The sequence below is a fragment of the Miscanthus floridulus genome, chromosome 14 (assembly GCF_019320115.1).
Source record: "Miscanthus floridulus cultivar M001 chromosome 14, ASM1932011v1, whole genome shotgun sequence".
Classification (NCBI taxonomy): domain Eukaryota; kingdom Viridiplantae; phylum Streptophyta; class Magnoliopsida; order Poales; family Poaceae; genus Miscanthus; species Miscanthus floridulus.
In genome coordinates this window covers 96,276,190-96,294,631 of record NC_089593.1, presented here as the reverse complement: position 1 = coordinate 96,294,631, position 18,442 = coordinate 96,276,190, and the positions used below count along the sequence as shown (strand labels likewise).

General features: G+C 51.3%; 2 protein-coding genes and 1 pseudogene across 12 annotated transcripts; 2 read left to right on the top strand and 1 right to left on the bottom strand.

The window, feature by feature from the left end:
• The first annotated feature begins 1,576 nt into the window (after positions 1-1,576).
• Positions 1,577-2,080, top strand: LOC136502732 (uncharacterized). The gene has a single exon (XM_066497984.1). It carries the CDS (start codon positions 1,577-1,579, stop codon positions 1,886-1,888), a length of 312 nt encoding a protein of 103 aa, XP_066354081.1. The 3' UTR covers positions 1,889-2,080.
• A 2,148-nt stretch (positions 2,081-4,228) lies between these two features.
• On the bottom strand, positions 4,229-9,511 carry LOC136505042 (probable serine/threonine protein kinase IRE). 11 transcript variants are annotated; one of them, XM_066500115.1, is made up of 13 exons: positions 9,378-9,511; positions 9,140-9,209; positions 6,749-9,064; positions 6,577-6,669; positions 6,252-6,456; positions 6,028-6,113; positions 5,726-5,814; positions 5,557-5,608; positions 5,406-5,462; positions 5,099-5,272; positions 4,891-4,971; positions 4,688-4,784; positions 4,229-4,610 (listed from the first exon to the last, which is right to left on the bottom strand). In XM_066500115.1, exons 2-12 carry the CDS (start codon positions 9,143-9,145, stop codon positions 4,704-4,706), a joined length of 3,240 nt encoding a protein of 1,079 aa, XP_066356212.1. In that variant the 5' UTR covers positions 9,146-9,209; positions 9,378-9,511; the 3' UTR covers positions 4,229-4,610; positions 4,688-4,703. The 11 variants fall into 11 exon arrangements, 10 of the variants coding, with proteins under 10 accessions (XP_066356212.1, XP_066356218.1, XP_066356217.1 ...); XM_066500121.1 differs by having other exon boundaries at positions 4,229-4,600; XM_066500120.1 differs by having other exon boundaries at positions 4,229-4,596.
• Positions 9,512-9,739: 228 nt separating this feature from the next.
• Positions 9,740-10,701, top strand: LOC136502626 (uncharacterized; annotated as a pseudogene).
• Positions 10,702-18,442: the final 7,741 nt, after the last annotated feature.

Here is an 18,442-nt window from a genome sequence, read left to right as displayed (position 1 = left end):
CATAATATAGATCAAAGTTATCGATTTTGTGTTGGATAATTTACTGTTTAACACAATATCACCAGTTATCGAATCTGCTGAGATTAGTAAGATTTTCCTTACTGCTTTTGGTTGATTCACCGGTTATCGATCTTGTTATAATTAATGTTTTATTAATTATAACAAATCACCTGATTGAGATCGGCATCACATCATCTTAATTGGTCGTCTTCTAGTCTAGTCACACTTTGAATTTTATAATTGATGGATTAATTATGCTAGATCGGATGTTTTATCTTTATTCCAATCAAGCATAGTATGCATTTAAAGACATGTTCCAATCTTGAGTAAGTTCACTAGTTAATAATAAGATCTAATCTAATGACATAACTATAGCTGCATCGATCCGGTTGAACCTCACTTGTAAGACTTTAGATTAGAGATCATCGATTAGTGGCTTTATTCATGATCAAGATATATACTTTGTTTGTTTGCTATGACTGCATCGGCTATTTTAGCCAATTTGCCTATACTCTCACGCATATAGCATGTTTTCATGAATATGTCAATATATAGATGGTTTTATAAATTCTTTGGCTTTAGTTTGTTATTATTATCATAGCTGTATCGATCCGATCGAACCTCACTGTTGATGGTAACATATTAGATTCAGAGCGTTTGTAAATTTATTTGTACTAGACAGTCGATTTGTTGGCATGTTATATCCTTTCTTGTTAAGCTTGTTGGCTCAACGCTTTACATTGGTTATATCCATCTAGCTGATGATGTTTCTTAATATTACTTATATTTGGACGTATTGTACTTGTTCTGTCTGGATTAATCAATCATAATAAAATTGCTATGATCCATGAGTATCGGTTATTTTGAATTCGTACCATCATCTTTGATATTAGTCTTCAATTCAGCGATCCTTGCTTTACTGATATGTTGGATATCGACTATTTAGTCGATAGCCCTATCGAATCGGCTGTTTAGCCACATATTTGGAACTGTCTGGAGCAACACCGACATGTTCCGCCTTAAACTACTGATAAGACTTTCTCTCATTGTCAATTGCAGGTCAAATTAACTGGCATGCCATTGGGTTTTCATAATCGACTGGTCCTATGTTGATGCGATCTCCAATCTCATTCCGTTCAGATCGTCCGGTTTACTATGTGTTAATCGCATCGCCACATTTTTGCGTCAACAAGTGTCAAAACAGATGGGTATGCGTGTAATCTACATGGCCTAGGTGCCTCACTGTTGAAGACACACATGCTCCACATGTATCTTTCTACTCTGGCTCCTAATATAAACCAGGTGCGCGCGCGTAGAATTCAAGCGTGTTTTATTTTCTTTCCTTCCAAAAACGGTTTTATTAGTTCCCTCCCTCATCACGACTCGGAGTCACCACGCCTTTTCGCTCGTTTTGTCTCACCCATCTCCCTTGGCTTTGCTTTCTCTCTATATATAAATCCAACAACGCACAGGATCGACTCATCGACAATCTAGCTAGTCCTCGAGCCTACCTTCACCGGCGGCAGACCACCACATCGTCGTCGAAGGGCAGCGGCTTGCTGATCGATCGCCCGCGATGGAGCGGCGGAGCAGCGGCGGCGCCGGGAGCTGCATGGGGATGGTCGCGGTCGCCGTGGTGTCGACGAGCGTCATCCTCATCTCCTACCACCTCCACCGCCGGCTGGAGGCCGACCTCAGGGTGAGGATCGCCCTCGGCTGTGACGACGGAGCGGCGGACCAGGACCGGCGCCGGCGCCGCCCGTGGGGCACGAAGAAGAAGAAGAAGGTGCGCTTCGCGGACGACGTGGCGGAGCCGTCGTCCAACAGCGAGGAGTACCGGCGGCGGGCGCGGTCGTCGTCGACGGCCACCAGCGCAAGATTAGCATAGGGGCCTCGTCAGTCCGCCGGCGCCTGCCGATCACGCAGAGCGCGCGGCATCTCCAGCGGCCAGCGCGCGTGAGCCGTCGCCCGTCGCGCCGCCAGGCTTGTGGTAGCTGTAGCTTGCGTGTCGCGGCACGTGACGTGGCGTCGTGGCATGCACGCTCGGGTTTTGAGCTGCCGTACGTGAGCCTTGCGGTTGCTGTTGCTGTGGGCTGTAACAAACTCATCACCGAGCTGTCGTCTTTTACAAGGACGAAATGGCGGCTTTGTGGGGATCATGTTGATTTGCGATTGGTGGTTTATACTGGATGCGAGCTTGATTGGCTAAGCTCAACTTCTAGATTCTATTTTTGATAAAGAAATAGGGTGAAGAGTGGATGGCAATGGGTACGTGAAACCTGACTATCCGACGGATTTTATGCGATAAAGAGACGGTATGAGAAGATTTTTTTCACCCATGGATATGCTATCCATCGGGTATATGGATACGGGTATGGCCGTACGGGAACATACTACCCATCCGAGTACCTGCTGTATTCTATACCCGTCTTAGCGGGTAAAATTTTGTCTTCTGTACCCATCTTAGCGGGTAAAATTTTGTCTAGCGGCTCCGAGTATGCGGATCGCACTATCTAATGGGTATATACTCGTTGCCATCTATAGAGGCAGGTAAGAATTGATTTAGAGTGATTTTAGTGTGTGGATTAAATAGGGAGTAGCGAGGAGCATGGATTTTAGCTCAAGTGTGAATGAATAATTGTTTCTTGTCTGCTCCCCATGAAAATCGATGTGCATTTTGTTTCGCTAAGGAGTGATTCTTCCTGTTTCAAGGAGCTCCATCGAACGGACCCGCATGTAACTGATTTTTTGTTGTTGTTCGTGCAAACGTACAATTTTGTTATTTTTTATTAGAAAAAAATTGTGAATTGTTACTTGTAAGTTGTCCGTTTAATTGTATTAGTTGATTACGTAGGATTGTTACCTAAAAATTTCTTAAAATTCAAGCACCTAAAGTATAGCAACCCTCACATTCTTCGAGAAAGATAAACCCAAACAACTCATAATTTGAAGGCGAATATGCCGATTCCGCTAATCGGTGATTGAAACACTATACATAGTTTAACCAAAACAACTTCTCTTAAAAAACAACTCAACGTAGGGTTTGAACTTTTCTTCGAAGAAACTTTTGGAGGCGAATATGATGATTTTGATAGTTGAGAATCTCTTCTTGTGGTTTCTCCTGGATCGGCCTGATCCTCGGCAAAGGCTTGGGCGAAAGCCTTGCTAAGCTCCTACTTAGCTGACGATGATTATGTTGCAGCATCATTCACCTCCCTGGAGGCATCATCGAAGAGTTCCTATGTCTTGGTGTTTTAGCTCTTTCTCTCTTTGGTGTATTTGTGGTTCTGCCACCTTTCAACCTTGTGCCGATGCATGTTTATTCTTGCTTACTAATGGATATGCCACAATCTAACCCTTATACTGGGGCTACTGTACTGGTTTACCAGGTGGGGATTCTCCCCCCTCCCCGATGACAATAACAAAAAACTGTAAATAGTTTAACCAGCTCAAAGTAGGGTTTGAGTAGTGAAATACTCAAATATTTGCGGTGTCTCTGGTGCTCAGAGTTGATACGCAATTTTCGTTTTTGGCGCGTATGTGTGGGAGCTGCAAGAGCCCAGAGGACGATAGATTATGATAGAGCACAAGTTCTAAAAGCAGGGGAGACTGGATTCTTGGGGACTCTCCTCTTGTGCTTGGGCTTGTTTGCCTGATAAGCCATGGCTGAAAGTACTGTTGGTTGATTTGGTGTGAGAGAAAAATAATATTCGTTGACTGAAAAAGTACGGCTTACAAGCCAAACAAGCCCAAACGAACAGGGTGATAGAAGAATTCCTGCCATAAGAGCTGTGCAGGCTTATGCAACACCACGCCTAGTGCTGCAACCTCCTACAACCCCTCGTTTTCTCGTGGTGAATGAACCGTCACCCATCCATCATTCATAGGCCCTGTTCGCTTGGAGGAATCTGTGAGAGGAAAACACTGTTCCGGATAGAAAAAGAAGCGAATCAAGCCGGGTTTAAGGGCACGCGAACAGGGCCATAAAGATAATCTTCCTGGGATAAACTTTTTCTGTATTTTTTTGCTTATGTAAATTATTAGAGGAATAATTTGTGAACAGTTTTTCATTAGCCGTGAACAATTTATGACAGGGCTTTGCATTGCATGGTAGGAGCACTGCTGTTGTTTCTGTTGATGCAAACACCGTAAAAGGCACCGAACGAATTCAGCACACTTAAAGGTTTCAGAAATATTCTTTTACAAAAAAGAAAGAAAGAGAGATTTACAGTGCTATATATTGCGCCATCTTACTACAAGGTTTATATTCACTATGTATGGTCTCAGTTGTCAGAGATTACAACGGTGGATACCTATATCTTCTGATAACGCATGGTCTCAGTGCAAGCTATGAATTGCATATTACAAGCAAATTTGCTTTGCCTATCCTTCATGTGCAGAAGCTTCCCTACAAAGTATAAACTCTTCATCTCACCACTACCTGCGATTCGGATTCGGCGTGCGTTTGACTTTGATTGCACAAAGAAAAACTGACTGGGCAACATGTTTGTTCCAGACGAAACTGCAGGTTCATTGCCACACACAATCATCTTCGGTCAAAAGCCTGCTGGTGTGGTGACTGGTGAGGTTCGGTTCCTGACTAACAAAAACTGAAGGACTGTGTAGGTAGGTTCTAGTAATGTCCAGTACAATAGCTGACGACATTCAGAATTGGAACATTGCCTACCTTTGCTGCTCTGCTTTCAAGATTTCGAGGACTGCAAAGGATCCAAGTTAAGCTTCGTCATCAGGTCGTAGTTCATGGATGCTAGCTGAGAGATGTTCTGCACATCACACAAAAAGAAGGAAAAGAAAATTCACCATCAAAGACAAGATTCAGAAAAGAAAACTCGTATGCAATGGAACAGGAATTTTTCAGATAATAGTTACCTTGAATGAGAAGTTGCTGAAAGAATATTTCACCGACAAAGGCGCGCCAAATTCTTCCATGCTGCCACACTCATCACCCTGCTACCAATTAAATTCAAACTCTTGAGATAAGATGAGAATCAGGCCCTGCAAAAATGGCTTGGACGTCTGAACTCTCACAATTACATGGAGGGATCAGTTTATATATGATACAGGTCAGGACACTCACATCTTCCTCATAATCGCTATGTGGACTGCTGCCGCAGCTCATGCTGCTGGTCTCAGTCCGGTCGTCATAATCGTTGCCGGCCGCATTGACTTGCTCATCAGCGCTGCCCCAGGCGTGGCGGCAGGCGAAGTAGCTCGTGTCGTACTCGTCATCTGTGGAAGGGATGAATGCAACCTACAAGACAAGAACATATCCCAGTTGATGTCTCTGAAGAATATATATCAGGTGCCTGATTTTTTGTTGTTCTCAATTTTGTCATTGTTTAGCTATAGAAAAATTGAAAACTGTCAAATGGTTTAGCAGTAACCTTTTGTCTGGCAAGCATGTCCCAGTTGATGTCTTTGAAGAACGGATGAGCCTTTACCTGCTCTAATAACACATTTCAGTTAGTGTCGCGTGCACAAGAGTAGGGATTTCTTATGAAAATGAGAAATGAAAAGTCCAAGAAAAAGGAGTACCTCTCCAGCACTGGTCACGCCTAATCTTTGCACTGGGTTTTCCATCAGCAACCTAATACGATTCGAAAATGAGTCAAAATGGTAATTTGTTGGTAGCACATATGAAGACCTTGTGGGCGCATGTGATGTTTGTAGAAGTTTTCAGAACCTCATATGTTTTCTGACTTACTTGTCAATCAAATCATACGCTTCAAAACTCAGCTCCTCTGGTACTTGTGGCCAAGGTATTTCTCGGTTCATTATGTTGTCGAATATTATCTGCAATAGACCCATAGTATTACAAATAAGTTTGACCATCAAATCAAATTAGGATTAAGAAACTGAAAAGGATTTGTCCATTCACTTCTGAAAATTAGTCCACTTGCATTGCATACAGAGTTACAGACTTCAAAAATCAAATTCATTCCACATTGCGCATAATAACAATTAACAAACAGGGAATTTCCGACAGGCGATGTGCATACTAAGTACCTGCGGGTGCTCAGCATTGAAGGGAGGAATCCCCACAAGCAGCTCGAACAGGATGACGCCAACCGACCACCAATCGGCAGTCGGGCCTGCCAATGCACGCATTGTCGGAAATCAAACAGGCCATGTCACTGAATCACAAGTCTCACATCTCTGAAGAGCCACCACTGAAGCTGACGGACAAGCAGAACAGAAGATGCAGCAGGCAATGACGATCCAAGACGAACCGTGGGTCATGCCGAGCAGTATCTCTGGCGCCAGGTAGTCCGGCGTGCCCACCGCCGTCTGCTTCTGCCGCTGCTGCCGCTTCTGCTCCCGCTGCTCCGCGTCCGTCGGCTGGTGGTCGCCGACGAGGACGCTGCTCACGTCCGGGCCCGACAAGTCGTCCGTGCTGTTGATGAGGCCCACTCTGGACAGCCCGAAATCGGTCAGCTGCATTGCATGCAGCTCATTCATTCATTCAGGTCAACGATCACCTGACAACACATTCACCGACTGGACTGACAACGCGAGCAAAGGAGACTCTCTTAAGGCAACGCCTACCACCATTACCTTGATGTGGCCGTCGCGAGAGATCAACAGGTTGTCAGGCTTCAGGTCACGGTGGATCACGCTCATGGAGTGCAGGTACTCCAACGCAAGAACCTGCTTGCAGTTGTTGCAGCAAAATGAGAGGATGTACAGGACGACAAAACAGATGGCATTGGCAATGGCGGCAACTCACGAGCTCAGCGATGTATGTCCTGGCCAGGTCCTCGTCGAGGCAGCCGAGGTTCCTGAGCAGGGAGTAGAGGTCTCCGCCATTGAGGTACTCCATGACCAGGTACAGGTTCTCCCTGCACGTGAAGGAGTAGAAGAACCGGACCACGAAGGGGTTGCGCGCGGAGATGAGGATGTCGCGCTCCGCCAGGATGCTCTCCACGGCGTTCTTCCGGATCATGTCCGCTTTCCGGAGCACCTTGATGGCGAAGAGGTCCCCGGTGACCCTCTTCTTGGCCAGGAACACGCGGCCGAAGGCGCCACGGCTGATGGGCTTGATGATCTCGAAGTCCTCGATGGAGGTCCGGTCCTTGAACCGGTTGGCGTTGTTCCCGCCGTTCAGCGTCGTCGCCCGCGAGCTCGTCGTCGTCGTCACGCCGCCGCTCTCCATCATCGGGCCCTCCTCGTCGATCGGGTGCAGGTGCAGCTGCTGCTGGTCCGCCGCCGCGCCGCCCATGTCGTCGATCTGCCCGCACAGCTGCATGAACTTCTCCTGCAGGAGCTTGGCGATCCTGCGCCCGAACGTCTCGACGACGAGGGCGTCCACCTTGCGCGTGTCGATCACGGCGTTGAGGTCCTCCAGATACGAGCTGAGGTCCTCCAGCGAGTTGTACTCGGAGCTCTTGATGCCCTCGACGCCGCGCGCGATGGCGAGCAGGCTCTCGATCTGCTGCAAGTTCTCCAGCTCCGCGAACGCCTTGTGCTTGGTCAGCTGCGACTCGGCGTGGCTCGTCCGCGGCGTCAGCAGCGGTGACTGCGGCAGGCTCCCCGACGTCAGCGCGCCCTCCGAGAAGAGCTCCGTGGACGGCACGGTCAGCAGCTGGGACAGAGGGTCGTGGTCGGCGGCGTTGTTGGAGTCCGACTCGGACGACGTGCTCGCCCTGCCACCGCCGCTGCTGCCGAGGGTCCTGCGGGTGTTGAAGCATGCGAGCACGCTGTCGAGCACCTCGGCGACGCGCATCAGGCGCTGGTCCGCGCTGTGGCCCTTGGCGTCGCAGCGGTCGGCGAGCGTGCACACCACGAAGTGGCCCTCGGCGCACGCCATGGGGATCTCGAAGTCGCAGATGCGGCAGATCATCCGGGGCTTCCCGTCCACGATGATCTGCTGCGCCTCCGGGTACCGGGACGGGATCTCTGCCAGGTTCACGGCCGCGTCGCCGCCCAGGCACGCCAGGCCGTCCGGGTGAATGTGGATGCTGGCCGCGTCCACGCGCTCCACGATATCGTCCACCGTCGTCTTGCCGTGCCGGGTGATGGGCTTCTTCTTCGCGGGGCTGTCGTCGCCCGCGCCGGCGGCGGCAATATTGGTGGCTGTGGCAGCATCCCCGGAGGCGGTCTTGCTGCTGATCTTGCTCTTCTCGGCGGGGGAAGGGAGCTTCTTCCACGACGCCATCTTGCCGCTGGGGGAGTGACCGTCAGCCGCGGCCGATCCTTCCCCGGAGGACGGCGAGAAGATCCTCGCCGGGGAGAAGTCGACGGTGAGCTGCTTGTGCTCCAGCATCCGGCGCCTGATGAGCCGCTCCTTGAGCTCGGTGAGGCTGGAGGTGCTCTTGCGGCCGAGGTCCCCGCCGTCGACGTGGATCGGGTAGAGCCCGAGGTCGCTGAGCCGGTGCAGGCCGAGCACGTTCCGCCTGACGTCGTCGTCGTCGACGTCAGCGTAGAGGCACCCGCCCACGGCGGCGCCCTTGCGGAACTGCAGCAGGCGGGTGCAGCGCGTGAGGATGAAGAGGATCCGCGTGTGAGCCTGCTTGGGGAGCCCCGCGGGGAGCTCCTGCCGGCGGTCGTCCAGGCCCTGCACGACGCCCTCGCAGCGGGTCCACAGCTCCTCGGGGCTCATCTCCGCACACCGCTGCGCCACCACCAGCAGGTCCTCCAGCGCGACGCGCCAGTCGTCCGGGTGGTGGTTCTCGCCGTCGCCGTCGCCCGCCCGCGCCAGCACGTCGACGAGGTCCCCAGCGAAGACGCCCAGCTCGCTGTCCACCTCCTCCTTGAGGCGGATGAACTTGGTCCGGATAGCGCCGATGAACTCCTCCGGGGTGGTGCTGCCGAGCCCGCCGCCGCGCACCATCTTGCGCATCGCCGGCACGCCGCAGCCGCCTCCGCCGCAGCCGCCGCCCCGCGAGCTCAGCTCGTGCGAGAAGCTCTTCACCTCGGGCGCCCGCTTCCGGCGCCCGCTTGTGGCACGCAGGATCGCGCGGAACCGCGGCGAGTCCATCTCCCTCCCGCCGCCGTCCACCATCGCTGCCGGCCGCCCGCGCGCTCCGCCGCCACCGCCGTCCTTCTGCGGATCGGATCAGACATCTTATAGCATCATATTAAAGCACGTACGTGGCCGCCGCATCCCTCAATTATTTACCTCCATGATCGCAATCGCAATGTGCGCGCAGGTCAACAAATTCCTGGCATGCCAGCATCTTACTTACATGCTTCAAACAATTTGATAAAATATGATCAATTTTATTAAAAAAAAACAAGACCAGGTAATCATTTGAACGTGATAGTGACGATTTCATGGAAGGAGATAATAACCATATTCATATTCATATAAACTAAACAAGAAAACCAAAGGCACTACAAGAACACTACAAACATACCTACCCGATGAAGGAGAAGATGACGCCGATCGATCGAAACTGACCTATGTAGCTTCAAAACTAATGGGGATCGTCGAACTCATGCAAAAGCTTTTTCCATGTAATTTCATCATCAGGTGCTATTTTTAACATCAGGTGCCAAGGAGGAACTAAAAAGAGGGCAGGGTGGGATAGAAGAATAGATATAGGTGGACCCACGTGTCAGCCTCGCCACCACCAGAAACGGGTTCCCCGGACGCGCACGCCCTGCCCTGCCCTCGTGTTATATGATGTGAGAGGGTCCCACTCGTCAGCCGGACAAGAGCCCGCTAATATATACGGCGGCGCCCTGCGCATGCCGCAACCGCCTCGCCTCTCATCTCCCTCCCCCGTGCGAATGCGTCTCCTGCCCCGGCCGGCAGCCCGTTCGCTCTCCCCCGCACGAATCTCCAGGTGATGGCGGCGCGCCGCGGTCTCTGACTGCGGCGGCGGCGACGACGAGCAGCGCGCGATCGGGGACGACGATGGCCGAGGCCTGCGGGGAGCACGCGCGCGACGGCCAGCACCAAGAGCACCACCAGCAGAAGCAGCGGCGCGGCCACCGGCGGTCGGCGTCCGCGTCCGCGTCCACGTCCACGTCCACGGGGCGGCGGCGGCTGCGGCGATGGAGGAGAAGCGGCGGCTGCGTCGGTCCCCGCCTGTGGAGGCGCGGCGGGAGCGGGAGCGGCGGCGGGCGCGGTAGCAGCCGCGGTGCGGGGAGGTGGCGGGCGGGACAGCTGCGGAGTGCGCCGCGGTGTGCTGCTGCTTCCCCTGCGCGGTGGTGGAGCTCGTCGTGCTCGTGGCCGTGCGCGTGCCCGCCGCGCTGTGCCGCCGCGCGCTCCGCGCTCGGGCGAGGCGCAGGCGCGCCTCCCGCGCCGCCGCCAAGAAGAAGGAGATGGCGGGGCTCCTCGCGTCGGACGCCGCCGCGTCGTCCTCCCCGACTGCGGCGGCGGCCATGGACAGGAATGGGGACGCGCTCGACTTCTGCTACTGGCCCGCGGGCACGGCGGCGGCCAGGCGCGACGAGCTCGCCAAGGCGGAGGCGGCGGTCTAGGCCAGCTTCCAGGGCGTCGGCTTCTAGCGGAGCCCGTCGTAGCGCGAGGAGAGGAGGTGCTCGTCGCAGCGTGAGGAGAGGCGGTGCTCGTGACCGCCGTGACTGCCACCGCCATCTCTCTCCCGGCCGGTTTCTTGGACTCGCGCGATCCCGATCCGTCGTCGCATGGCAATGGCATCACCAGCCCAACCAACCAATATAATCCTCATAGGAAAAAGCGATTGATTAATCGATCGACTGCAGATTGTTACAACAGCGACGACCAGTTTTATTATCAGATGAGATTTCTCGCGTTTTCTTTTTCCGATTTTTTTTATTGTTCGGAGAAAGAAACCATGCATGATTAACCTAGGGGATCTTGGGCTTTATGATCACAATCAGAGGCTTGTCGAACTCCTATCGTGCCATGGGCTAGGGTAGCGCCCTGACGGCCTCCCCGCCGTCGCCGCCGTCGGCCACCACCCAGGCGCCGGCGGCACCCACCTCCTCCTCCGCCCACACCTCCACCTCCCCCTCTGATCACAATCAGAGGCTTGTTGAACTCCTATCGTGTCGCGGGCTAGGGTAGCGCCCTGACGGCCTCCCCGCTACAGCCGCCACCAGCACCCACCTCCTCCTCCGCCCCCACCTACACCTCTCCTTCCCCTACCCTGCCAACCGACGAAGGCACCGCGGGTTCCGGTTCCAGATCCAGATCTGGCGCCGGTTCCCAGGCGGGTATCCCACCGTCGCCGCCGACCGTCACCCAGGCGCCACCTGCCCCCACCCCTCCTCTGCCCCTACCTCTCCCTCCCCCTCCCCTTCCCCTCCCCTCCCTGCTGACGCAAACCTTGTGGGATCTGGCACCTTTCCTAGGGGTGGAGGCGCTCCGCTACCCCAGCCCTCCCCACCACACACCTCCCCCAGCCCGCCGGCCGCTGCCCCGGCACTGGTAGCCACCCAGACGCCCTCGACCTCCTCCACAGGTATGAGGCCAGCCACCCTCTCCCCCAATGCCACCCCTTTCTTCCCAACCGGGACCCCAGGGAGCTCCAAGGCCATGAGATGGTCCGAGGAGTCCGACCTCTCCGACTACGACTATGACACCGATGCCGAGGCCGACGCCAAGTCCACGCCGCCATCTCAGGGGTCCTACCTCGACGCCGTATGCTGGGGCTCTCCGGTACAGGCAGGCCTAGAGGCAGGGTCCAGTTCCCAGCCGCACACTTGTATCGTCGAGGGGCTGCCGGACATCAATGCCGTTCGACGGGAGCCATAGCTACGATCGTTGCCATTGTCATTGCGTGCCCCGACACGCTTGCCGTTGCCAGGGGCACGCGCGTTGGGCCGCCGTCAGATCACATGCCGGGAGACAGGGAAATCACCCCAACCATCGGCAACCATGCCCACAACTCGTCCCTGGGCTTCCTGTCCAAGGCCGGGACAACGACAGCGGGACTGGTCATGCGCAGTGTCGGCCGGTTCATCAGAGGCTAGGACCTCAGCCTGCTTCCGACAGACAGCAATGCTTCTCCGCTCCTGACGCCGATGGTTGGCACGAGGTCCTTTCACGAGGGATGTCTAGAGGTCGTGATGAGGCTCCACCACCACGATCGACATGTCTAGTGCTCTGTTTTCCAGCAGAGCTGCAAGGGAAATGCCTCAATTGCCTCTCCACCTCGCACAGGGTGGCGACCTGCAAGCTGCCTCAGCGCTGCCTGCGTTGCAGGGGCTTCCGCCACCACGCGCGTGATTGCAAGCGATCGCAGAGGCCAAGTTTGGCAAGGAACGACATACTTGGCGACTTAGGCGCACACCGTCGACGTCCTTCCTAGTGTTGCCATGACCAGCCACATACGCCGGGCCCGGGCGAAGACGTGCTGGGCACGGATGGGCGTTGCGGCAAAGGACGGCGACACCAACGTTGTCGCTGACGACGGCGACGGAGGAGCCACGGTCGTTCGGCCAGGGCCGCTCCAGTAGCGCCGGATGATGTACATTTGTCCCTGCTGATGCCCTGGCCGGACATGGTGAGCTGACCGGCGCGACGGGCCTCGTCGAGCTTGACCCGCTGACGCTAACGCCGTGCACGGACGCCACAGTTGATCATGATGTCACGGAGGACCCGATGCTAGTGGAGCTCGTGGCTTCGCTCGCTAGCAGTCGGGTCATCACGTGGCCTCCACCGGTCACCCAGCCGGAGGACGAGGCCTCAGCAGTGGTCACCTATGTTTGCGCGCTGACGCCATCCCAGCATCTCAACTCGACGCGGCGGATACCACCCTCGCGCCCCACCTCGCCCCCGGTGTCGCCTCAGCAGTGGTAGTCACAGGTCATGCCAAAGCGGTTGGTGTTCGACGACCCCTGGGGCGTTGATGCGCCCACAGTGGGCGAAGTGGGCTACCCACCAGGCTTCGGTCCGGTGCAGACGGACCCAAGTACGCTGCCGGGGGACACCCACCAGACAGTTGACGATGACACCTCCTTCAAGCGCTGCTTTGACAACTTCACCAAGGCAGTGGTGTGTAAGAGAGGCTCTCCGCTGATTCGTGAGCCTCCCAAGCAGCCACCTGCTAAGGCGGTGCTGCCGTGGCGGAGCAGGCGGTTGGCAGCTCAGAGCCTGTCCCGAGTACCTGTTTCCAAGCGAGGTGAGATACTAATCATGCAGCGTATGAGCTACATCAAGGGTCCATCAGCGCCATTAGCGTCGGAGGTAGAGGCCTTTGACAAGCTCTTTGACGGCAACCTGACCGCGTCGGAGGCCAAGGCAATGGACGCGCTCTTCCCGGTCGTTGGAAAGGGCCAGTCCAGGCAGCTGCGAAGACGTAAGGTGACCTCCTAGGTCGCACTGCTGTGTCGGTTTTGATTGTTTTCTTTTATGTAATATCGAAACAAAAGGTATTTTGCTATGATAGTCTAGCTACGGTTGTATTAGGTTGACCTCCTTCGACGCTCGATAGAAGCGCGTTGTATCACAGGTCACGCCAAAGCGGTTGGTGTTCGACGACCCCTGGGGTGTTGATGCGCCCACAGTGGGCGAAGTGGGCTACCCACCAGGCTTCGGTCCGGTGCAGACGGACCCAAGTACGCCGCCGGGGGACACCCACCAGACAGTTGACGATGACACCTCCTTCAAGCGCTGCTTTGACAACTTCACCAAGGTAGTGGTGTGTAAGAGAGGCTCTCCGCTGATTCGTGAGCCTCCCAAGCAGCCACCTGCTAAGGCGGTGCTGCCGTGGCGGAGCAGGCGGTTGGCAGCTCAGAGCCTGTCCCGAGTACCTGTTTCCAAGCGAGGTGAGATATTGATCATGCAGCGTATGAGCTACATCAAGGGTCCATCAGCGCCATCAGCGTCGGAGGTTGAGGCCTTTGACAAGCTCTTTGACGGCAACCTGACCGCGTCGGAGGCTAAGGCGATGGACGCGCTCTTCCCGGTCGTTGGAAAGGGCCAGTCCAGGCAGCTGCGAAGACGTAAGGTGACCTCCTAGGTCGCACCGCTGTGTCGGTTTTGATTGTTTTCTTTTATGTAATATCGAAACAAAAGGTATTTTGCTATGATAGTTCAGCTATGGCTGTATTAGGTCGACCTCCTTCGACGCTCGATAGAAACGCGTTGTATGTGTTCAAGCTCTTCTACTTAATACAATAATACGCAATTTTTTTTGCGTATTCAAGAAAAATGATTGACCTAGGGAAGGGAAGAGCACACGGCCAAACTATGCTTCCTTGTTCTTGATCGTGATTGCTGTGCTCCGACTTGTTCGTTCCTTGTTCTTGATCGTGATTGCTGTGCTCCTACTTGTTCGTTTTTCTGATTCCGGGGTTGAACTATTGGATTGATACTTTTCTGACGTGGACACGGTCGGTCAACATTATAAAGCCACATATAAAAATTAATAACCAAAACAAAAGTGTGTAGGAACGAAGAAGATAAAAGAGTATGAGAAAGTAAACATGAATCTATTTTAGGATCCATTAATCGAATTCATCATGCGGTTGCTGTTACGGTTTGATTTACTGTGGATGTTATATATGTTGACGTGTCATTGTATTTTTACGGCCATTATTGCAAAGCTCGGGTTCTCAACCTCGGTTTGATCTTCTAAATAGAAACTCCAAGAGACTCTTTATATACTTCCTAAAATATAGACATCATCTAGTATATCAGTTTTTTCGCTAGCGGCCAAAGATGGAGAGCGATGATGGCTCTCTATAATGCGAATAAGATATAAAATAATTGTTGGAGAGAATAAATATATAGAAAAAACATTTTTGACTCAAATGACCCTCCAAATGATAATTTAGAGAGTAAATTTTATAAAAACTTAGATGTTCTAACATGCTCAAGATTAAAAGAATGATATGTATATCTAAAGTAGATTTGATTAGTTTAGGAATAACAGATAGCAGAGCCTAAGCTCCTAATGAAGGCTCTTCTCGAGCAAAAGGATGATTTAGCATACATGATATTTTCCAAATTAGAAATATAATAGATTAAATTTAGTTGATTAAACACGTGGCAAGGCAGATTGTGTCGCAACGCTATCCGAAAAATCCCATGGGCAAACACCAGAGTACATGATGTTGATAAATGAATTGATTGCGAAATAATTGGAGTGAGATGGAAGTCATAAATTCAGTAAATAGAACACACAATAATATTTACACAAATAAGTGATTTTTTCTTATTGTTAATACAATCCGATGTACAAGGATTTATTTCTTTCTTTCTTTCCGTTGCAATGGACGGGCACAATAAAATAACTATAATATCCTTATTTTTTTATTTGCCTTTTTCTTGTATTTTTTCCTTAATTATTTTATGGTTTCCCTTTTCTCTCTCTTCCTTATCTCCGTACGCATCTCCTTCTTATCCCCTTCACCGCACGAGCACAATAGTTTTCGTCTCCTTTCTGCAGCCCGCACGACTTCCTCCACCGATGGCTGGCTAAGCTCCGCTGGCTCCACCCTCCTCCCCAGCTGTGCTAGCCCGCTAGCCCCGCCGGCAGCTCGCGCCCCGCAGCTGGCGAGCCGTGAGCGTGCCAGCGTTGGGGCGTCGTCAGCTATAGGGAGTCGGGGACGTCGGCCTCGGGGGCGAGCGCGTTGGCCACAGGGAAGCCGTTATATATATTGTGTTGTTTTTATTCTTTTATTTTTATTGTTATTATTTGTAACAGAACCGACTAATTATACGAAATTAAGTAAGAAAATCATCCGACAGAGCAGACGATTTAGCAAACTTAAGCCCGTATAACCCGGTAGTCCGTGAAATCACGAAGGATTTCAAACCAACTTCCATTCCAGCCAAGATCGTAATAAGTTTAGCGGTCACCATCACAAATTACATAAAAGTTCGCGATCTCAGATACATCAGAGTTTCAACATAGTTATTACAAAACCAGTTCGAATAAAAGTAGCGGAAGTCATTTGTTCAAACCACACACACTCACGCGGAGTTTAAATATAGTGCCAGCGAATGATCATCTCCAACAAAAGCATCAGACGAGACGTAAGGAATGACCATGCCCATGATCCTAAGCATCACCCATCGCAGGATAAAGGCAGTTGATACACAGTAGCCGTAATACATCTGCCCATCTGCAACAAGTGGGAATAAAACCCTGAGTACGAGAAGGTACTCAGCTAGACTTACCCGACATAACCAAAAATAAATGACACCAAGGATTATGAAGGGCTTTATAGTAGGGTAGCTGACTCATTTGCAAAAAGAAGCATTTTTAGCATTTCAAGAACCTTTAGAAAAGCATTTTTGCCAAGTTAATTATTATTAACCTGTCGACTAAATTAGCACCTATACTGGAGTAAACATGTGATTAAGCAGATAATGATAACCAACGATCATTAAATAACTTCCATACTGTCATATTCATTATAACTGTCCAAGTGTTCCATAAACATTTACTACGATGAAGTAACTCAAGGCAAGTGCTCACTATCCAGGAGCGATGGCGATTCGAATCGATTCCTAACCAGCTGGTGATTTATTCCTTACACAAACCTCACTCACCCGCTAAAGTGAGATATTGATCACCGAGTCAACTTTCCAGGAATCTCGAGTTTGCTAGGAACCACATGTACCCGGGGGCCGACCGACTGCACTTTGGTCTTATCATCCCGCCCCCGTGTCCTACCACACCTGCTCCGGCACAGTGCGTTGCGGGCAATCTACTCAGCCCGAAAAATCTCCCAGCTTCGCGGTCGGAAGGTACTTTATCCGGCCAGCTAAATGTAAGGCATACGTTCAACATGACTCGAGGCCTAACAACGGTCGGTCCTTAATCGACACAGACGGAAACACTACAGTCCAAAACTCTGCAAGTCTCCGTCCGGTCTCAACTTCATTTAACACTTAGTTATACCATGACTTCATAGTCATCCAAGCAGATCCAGGTAACCACCTATAGCTCGCAGGTGACAGGAAATCACCTGACTTCTACCGGTCTAAGCCAGCTAAGCATTGACTTGACTGCGGATACCAGGGTAACAAGGATATAGTATAACAAAGGTAGACAAGGTATAATGCAGCAACGGTTGCAAACAACTCCTGAACATAATGCATCAATTAAAGTAAAGCATTTAATTAAATAATCGCAAACCGGGAGAGAAATGCTCCGGGGCTTGCCTCTCTCGAAAGAGCTCGGACGGTGATCGGGGCACTCCGGAAGTTCCTCAACGTCCTCCTCGTCGGCTTCTGGCACTTCCTGCTGCTGCACCTCGAGCTGCTCCTTGGGCTCCTCGGGTATGACGACTGGATTCTCGGTTTGCGATCCTATATGATGCAATGCGCGTAAGTGATTATGCACACGGTGCATCGAAGAAGATGAATGCAATGGATATGTCGAAATGCAAGGTAGTCAACATCATCCAAGAAACTATACTACAAGCACATGTCATCTACTGCATTCTCTTCTACTTCTAATATGTTAAGTCAACATATCTTATGAAATGCTTCAAAGATACACCAAAGCTTTACTAAATTCTTAATTATACTTAAAGCAACACTTGCTTAAACCCTAATTAATAATAGGTTTGAATAGCAACATATATTTCTGATGCTCCTAAAAATCTGAGAAAATTACAGTAGCATAATACTATCCTAAACAAACTACCATAAAAATTTCATGGCATTTGGATAAGTAAACTATCCTACACAAAAATGACAAGCTATAGCATAAAAATGAGCATGAAATTACTTTGTACTATGAAAAGTGTCAAACAACAGATTGAGTATTTTTCCTATGTTCTTTATAGCATATAATCACTGTACAAAAATTATCATATGCATGTTTTATGCAACTTTGGCTTTTTAGCAAAAATAACAAAAGTCAGCCATTAAAGGCACTTGAACTACACTTCCTAATTTTTCTACAAGACATGCATGGAATATATTTTTCACAGAAAGTAAATCACTCAAGGAAACTAACAAAACTAGAACCATATTTTTCTGAGGTATATTCTATTTACTAGACATTTTCTCAGAAATCAGCATTTATTTACTTTAAATAAAGCTACACATAAAAGTATCACAAACTTGACATGTAGTATTTTTAATAGATAGATCTAGTCACAAGAAGCATAACAAAATTTGTTTCATACATTTTGGAGCAACACAAATTGAGATATACATTTACTAAGCATTTGAATCAATTTTTGAAACCATTTCTAAAACCCCTTTTCCTTAAAACGAAAAACCAGCGAATGCAAACGTTGGGTGCACCCGGTGCTGTGCACCCGGGGTTTCCCTCGGTCGCTGCAGCTGGGCCCCGCATGCCAGACGGGCCCGCGTGACAGCGACACAGAACAAGGGAGGCGGCTCTACGCTACGCGGCTCGGCGCTATCTCGCCGGCGACGAGCATTCCGGCGAGGCCGAGGTCACCGGCGTGCCCTACTCAACAATGCACAACGATTGGGGTAGGTGATGGGAGAGTGGAGCCATCAGAGGTAGCCCACCGACGCACATGGCGGCACGGTGGAGGAGCCCGGCGGTGCGCC

Excerpts from the sequence above, each read along its gene's own strand:
- LOC136502732 (XM_066497984.1), top strand. The coding sequence starts at position 1,577 with ATGGAGCGGCGGAGCAGCGGCGGCGCCGGGAGCTGCATGGGGATGGTC.
- LOC136505042 (XM_066500115.1), bottom strand. Across the intron at positions 6,670-6,748 it reads GGACATACATCGCTGAGCTC|GTTCTTGCGTTGGAGTACCT; the intron begins GTGAGTTGCCGC and ends AACTGCAAGCAG. Across the intron at positions 5,815-6,027 it reads TCAATGCTGAGCACCCGCAG|ATAATATTCGACAACATAAT; the intron begins GTACTTAGTATG and ends GGTCTATTGCAG.